This window comes from Ailuropoda melanoleuca, chromosome 13 (assembly GCF_002007445.2).
Source record: "Ailuropoda melanoleuca isolate Jingjing chromosome 13, ASM200744v2, whole genome shotgun sequence".
Taxonomy (NCBI): domain Eukaryota; kingdom Metazoa; phylum Chordata; class Mammalia; order Carnivora; family Ursidae; genus Ailuropoda; species Ailuropoda melanoleuca.
The window spans coordinates 20,389,836-20,395,660 of record NC_048230.1 but is presented as its reverse complement, the minus strand read 5'-3'; the positions used below and the strand labels follow the sequence as shown (position 1 = coordinate 20,395,660).

General features: G+C 61.9%; 1 protein-coding gene across 2 annotated transcripts; it reads left to right on the top strand.

Moving 5' to 3' along the window:
- Nucleotides 1-280: 280 nt before the first annotated feature.
- WFIKKN2 (WAP, follistatin/kazal, immunoglobulin, kunitz and netrin domain containing 2) lies at nucleotides 281-5,818 on the top strand. 2 transcript variants are annotated; one of them, XM_019806673.2, is made up of 3 exons: nucleotides 281-466; nucleotides 3,787-3,942; nucleotides 4,289-5,818. In XM_019806673.2, the coding sequence occupies exon 3, from the start codon at nucleotides 4,358-4,360 to the stop codon at nucleotides 5,807-5,809; it is 1,452 nt and encodes a 483-aa protein (XP_019662232.1). In that variant the 5' UTR covers nucleotides 281-466; nucleotides 3,787-3,942; nucleotides 4,289-4,357; the 3' UTR covers nucleotides 5,810-5,818. The 2 variants fall into 2 exon arrangements, with proteins under 2 accessions (XP_019662232.1, XP_002926025.1); XM_002925979.3 differs by lacking the exon at nucleotides 3,787-3,942 and having other exon boundaries at nucleotides 281-1,555.
- The last annotated feature ends 7 nt before the right edge of the window (nucleotides 5,819-5,825 follow it).

Sequence of the window (5,825 nt, the reverse complement as noted above, 5' to 3'; positions counted from 1 at the left end):
GCGTTTCCCGTGTTAACGGTGGCATCCCGTAGCTGTGCGACGGGAGGTGAGTTGCTTAGCCTCTCTGGGCGTCTTTTCCTCCACTCTGCAATGAAGGTAGTTTGTCCTGAGGATGGAGAGTCGTGATGCATACAGAGAGCCCGGCACACACCAAGAGCTCAGTAAATATTAGCAATTAGGATGACTATTCCTGCCCGCGGTGGCTGACCTTGGGCGAGTCGCTGGCCCTCTCCAGCCCTGAACCTTCTCCTTTGTGAAGTGGGGGGGATCCCAGGGGACGGCCGAGGTGCCCGGCACACAACAGAGCTCAAGGCAGCGGCCGAGTGGTCGTTGGCGAGGGCGGCCGCTGCCCAGCGCCGTCCTGAGACACTTACCCTGGTAGGTTTTCTTGGAGCCAAGGAGTGTGTCAATCGAGGAGCAAGGAATGTGATACGTCCCGGCAGCTGGGGGAGCCGGAGCATATCTGGTATGTGTCTCTGGAATGATTTGGGGAAAATTCACTGAAGTTGGAACTTGAGATGCGAACTGCGGGGGGACCGAGAGATAGGGAGCTGTCCGCGTGCACACGCACCCCCCGCAGAGGGACCTGGTGCGGGGGTGGGAGGCGGTGGACACAGCACAGCGCTGCTGCTCGGCCCGCCCTGGAATGGCCGTGAACTTGTTGTTTTTCCACGTCATTTGCTCTCAAATGTACTGTCGGGCCGGGCGATGCTAACCCTGAGGCGGCAGGTCCCTCCTTGTAACAAGCGATTGTGTGTTCTTCGGAGGTGGCCACGGGGAGGAGGGGGCCCGGCCCGAGGAGGTGGGGGAAAGGGAAACAAACCGCTCCTTTACAGGGAGCTTGCGTGTCCTGGAGCCAGCTCCCCCCCAAAGCACATGCCATTTCTGGCCCTTGAAGGGGTTAAAGGCCTCCTGGAGTCAAAAACAAGCAGGTGTCCCACCGTGCCAGATACGCCGCCTAAACCGCTTCCAGCTTTTTTTTCCCCCTTCTGCAACAAGTCTGTGATCAGCCACGGGACAGAGGAGCCAGCAGCCTGCCTGTGACAGGCATCAGGTTAGCTCGCTCCCACTCGGGTGGCGCGCCCAGGATATAAATCCAGGCTCGGGCCCCTGCTGCGGCTCTTCTCCCTGCACACTCAGGAGAGGGAGTTTCCTTGCAAAGACCTTTCCTTTATCTGAAGCTGCACAGCCCAGCGGGCTCCACGGACTCGGTGGAGGCGCCTGCGGCGGCCGCGAGGAAGCCCGCTCGGGTGGGGAGGGCAGGTGTCTGCAGCCCAGAGAAGGAGAAGGCCCCGGTGGGCCCCAGCCCCTGGCCTCGTTGCCGGGGAGGTCTCGAGCCCCCGCAGACCGCATCATGTGGGCCCCGGGGTGCTGCCGGCTCTGGTCCCGCTGGACGCAGGCGGCGCTGCTGCTGCTGCTGCTCGGGGCGCCCCGGAGGGGCCTGGCGCTGCCGCCCATCCGCTATTCCCATGCTGGCATCTGCCCCAACGACATGAACCCCAACCTCTGGGTGGATGCCCAGAGCACCTGCAAGCGCGAGTGTGAGGCGGACCAGGTGAGTGGGAGTCTGGAAGCCTGACATGGACCACGTGAGTGCGTTAGTGAGGGCGAGTGGGAGCCGTGGGCTGGGGAGACTCAGGAGCCCCCCTGGCAGGATCTGGGAATGGGAAGGAAGTTGGGCCCCAGGCCACATGAACTGGGCGTGATGTCTGTCCAAGTCCAAAGATCAGACGAAGAGGTGGGTGTGATGTCCAAGTTCATCAGGGACGTGGAATCCTGGGATTCCTGGTCTCATGCTTGAGGAGGGCTGCTCTGAGCCAGCACCAAGCCAGGCACATCGCGGGGACTGGCACGACCCTTCAGGCCCACATTGGCGGTAAGAGCAGACACTCAGGACAGCATGGTGAGCCACACGAGGTCCCACAGCCAGGGATGGGAGGGTGGGCTTGATGCCTGCACCTCTCTGACAAAGCTGAGGCCTCCAGACTGGCCTGCTCCCCCAGGGATTCGCACCCTGACCCCGAGATCAGGCCGGGCCGATGGGGAGAGTGGGTGGGAACAGCTCTGAATAGACTCTCTGGTTGTCCTTGCGAGGGGAGCAGACTAAGTTTCACTCTGCCAGATCCCTTGGTTCTCCCTTCTGCTCTCATGAGAGCAGCCTGGGGCAAGTGGGGCAGGCCCGGTGCTGGGGCAGTTCTCTCCCAGCTACCGAGTCCCAGGACCATTCCTGCCACTCCCCGCAGTGGGGGACGAAGAGCCTGCGGTCCCGAGCACCTGCCTGGGCAGAAGTACTTCCTACGGGCCCGGCCAGGCCCTAGGGCTCGAGGCTGGGCTGGGCAGCACCAGGGAATATGAGAGTTGCTCCGTTTGCCAAACGAATGTAGTCTACAGAAAAGCCCAAGATCGCCCCGCAGACAGTGGTCTCTGCCCCCACGGTGTCCAGGGGACAGTTGTCAGACCTCTCAGGCCAGACACTGCCAGTGAGCAGTGGCGGTGCTGAGGAAAGGGAAGATGGGGGCAGAGCGCTCCCATTCAGCTGAGGTCATGAGGTACGTTGGCTACGTTTGCAGTGAAGTCTGCTCTATTGGCACAGGCTGGCCTGATACACCAGGTGGGGCGTGGGACAGTGAGACTCCAGCCGACACTGTGAGCCTTGGGGAAAAGGCACCTGTGTGGGGCTAGGGACTCATTTGCCTATGGGTATATTCTGGGCTCTCAAGCAAAAACTGTTCTAAGGATTCCTTCTAGGTTTCCTGTGCCCAGAGATAACTTTCCCCCATCCGCCCCCCACCCCATCTCTGGGGATCCGAACTTTCATGGACCTCGGGGTCCTAAAGGAGTTTCCTGGGCCAGTCTCTTAAGGAATTTTATGACCCTCAGGCCCAAGAGCAGGTTCTCCTGTCCGCTCCGAGTCCCTCCTGGCCGCTCCCAGTCCCTCCTGCCCTCCATCCCCCACTGGGTCTCCCACCCTCAGACCCCAGCTCTGAGATCTGCCCATCCCCGTCCCAAAGCCTCCCCTGGCGTGGCCTAGAAGCTTGGGCCAAGCAAGGACTGCAAAACAAAGTCCCCATTCTGAGCCGAGAGGGGGAAAACAGTAAACAAGTCAAGCAGGCAGTCTCCACACAGCCCCGGTGGGGGATGTTTCCCCCTCTTAGCTGATGTGGAATGTCAAAGAGGCTGAAATAAAAGTCGGAACCCCAAGAGGCCAGCCCTAGTGGGGAGGAATTCCCAGAGCTACTACCAGGGGGAGGATTAGGACCGTTGCCCGCCTGCCCAGTGGGTACGAGGTGTTATTGTCGAAAACACCACGTGAAATCCTTGTTTGTGTCGGTCCCAGAGCATGTTGCTAATTTCGAGGAATTAAACTAATGCCTTACGCGGCTCCACAGAGAATCAAGGGGGATTACAGCCCTAGTAAGTCCTCGCTGACGGCTTTGCCGGCCTTTGCCACCCAAGGGGGCTGTTTTCGTTGTTGATGTCCCCCACGAAGTGTCGCACACGTCAGAGCTGAGCACCTGACAGCCCTCCGTGGTGGGAACTGGCGTCCCGGGCCTGTCCCGCCCGCCCTTCCCCTTGGCTCTGAGAGAGCGCGGGCCCGCCACGGAGCGGCTGTTCCCGAAGCAGGCGTGGCGGCCTCAAACATCTGCCCCAGAGGTGTCCGATTTTTCCTTCTTAGGGTTTGGTGTGACCTCTTCAATTCGGCCAGGGCATCCTCATCCCAGTGGAAAAAAGACAGAGAGGCAGGCTTATTTGTTCCCACCTAGACCTCCTTTGTGGTACCCCTAGGATGTGGAAGAAGAGATCTCCCTTCCGAATCCCAACCACCTGGAGCTTGAAGCCCTTTTCTGCCACTTGCCAGCTCTCGGGACCTGGGCATCACTTCTCTGAGTCTCTGCATTTTCATCTATAAAATGGTAGTCAGAGACACCGCCCCTCTTGGAGGTACGTGGCCTGCCTCTTCTCACACTACCGGCTGTGTGACCTTGGGCAAGTTACCTCATCTCTCCGTGTCTCCGTTATCACCACCTGTGAAGTGAGGATAATGGCTGTGCCCACCTCCTGGGCCAGTGATGAGCAGGAGAGAAGTTGACAGGGCCAAACGTTCTTAGAAGAAGGCCCGGCAACTAGCAGGGGCGTGGCCGCTAGCTCCTGTCATCGCCTGAACGTGCAGCTCGCCTAGGTGGTGAGCACATACGAGTTCCCTTCCGCAGACCCCGGGGGGTGGGTGGGGGCCTGTGCACGGGTCCTGCTCCTCCTTTCTCAGGCCTCTCGATATGGCTCCCCGCAGGAGTGCGAGACCTATGAGAAGTGCTGCCCTAACGTGTGCGGGACCAAGAGCTGCGTGGCCGCCCGGTACATGGACGTGAAAGGGAGGAAGGGCCCGGTGGGCATGCCCAAGGAGGCCACCTGCGACCACTTCATGTGTCTGCAGCAGGGCTCTGAGTGTGACATCTGGGACGGCCAGCCTGTGTGTAAGTGCAAAGATCGTTGTGAGAAGGAGCCCAGCTTCACGTGCGCCTCCGACGGCCTCACCTACTACAACCGCTGCTACATGGATGCCGAGGCCTGCTCCAAGGGCATCACGCTGGCAGTCGTCACCTGCCGCTATCACTTTACCTGGCCCAACACCAGTCCCCCGCCGCCAGAGACCACCGTGCGCCCCACCACAGCCTCCCCGGAGACCCCGGGGCTGGATATGGCGGCCCCGGCTCTGCTCAACCACCCCGTGCACCAGTCGGTCACCGTGGGTGAGACCGTGAGCTTCCTCTGCGATGTGGTGGGCCGGCCCCGACCCGAGATCACCTGGGAGAAGCAGCTGGAAGATCGGGAGAACGTGGTCATGCGGCCCAACCACGTGCGTGGCAATGTGGTGGTCACCAACATCGCCCAGCTGGTCATCTACAATGCCCAGCCCCAGGACGCTGGCATCTACACCTGCACGGCCCGGAACGCCGCCGGGGTTCTGCGCGCCGACTTCCCGCTGTCCGTGGTCAGGGGGGGTCAGGCGGTGGCCACCCTGGAGAGCAGCCCCAATGGCACGGCCTTCCCCGCGGCCGAGTGCCTGAAGCCCCCCGACAGTGAGGACTGCGGCGAGGAGCAGACCCGCTGGCACTTCGACGCGCAGGCCAACAACTGCCTCACCTTCACCTTTGGCCACTGCCACCGCAACCGGAACCACTTTGAGACCTACGAGGCCTGCATGCTGGCCTGCATGAGTGGCCCGCTGGCCGTGTGCAGCCTGCCCGCCCTGCAGGGGCCCTGCAAAGCCTACGCGCCCCGCTGGGCCTACAACAGCCAGAGTGGCCAGTGCCAGTCCTTCGTCTACGGCGGCTGCGAGGGCAACGGCAACAACTTTGAGAGCCGCGAGGCCTGCGAGGAGTCCTGCCCCTTCCCTCGCGGGGACCAGCGCTGCCGGGCCTGCAAGCCACGCCAGAAGCTCGTCACCAGCTTCTGTCGGAGCGACTTCGTCATCCTGGGTCGCGTGTCCGAGCTGACCGAGGAGCCCGACTCGGGGCGCGCCCTGGTCACTGTGGACGATGTCCTCAAGGATGAGAAGATGGGCCTCAAGTTCCTGGGCCGGGAGCCGCTGGAAGTCACGCTGCTGCACGTGGACTGGAGCTGCCCCTGCCCCAATGTGACGGCGGGCGAGACGCCGCTCATCATCATGGGCGAGGTGGACGGCGGCATGGCCGTGCTGCGGCCGGACAGTTTCGTGGGAGCGTCCAGCAGCCGGCGGGTCAGGAAGCTGCGGGAGGTCATGCACAAGAAGACCTGCGATGTCCTCAAGGAGTTTCTGGGCTTGCACTGAAGCCCCGCCCACCTGA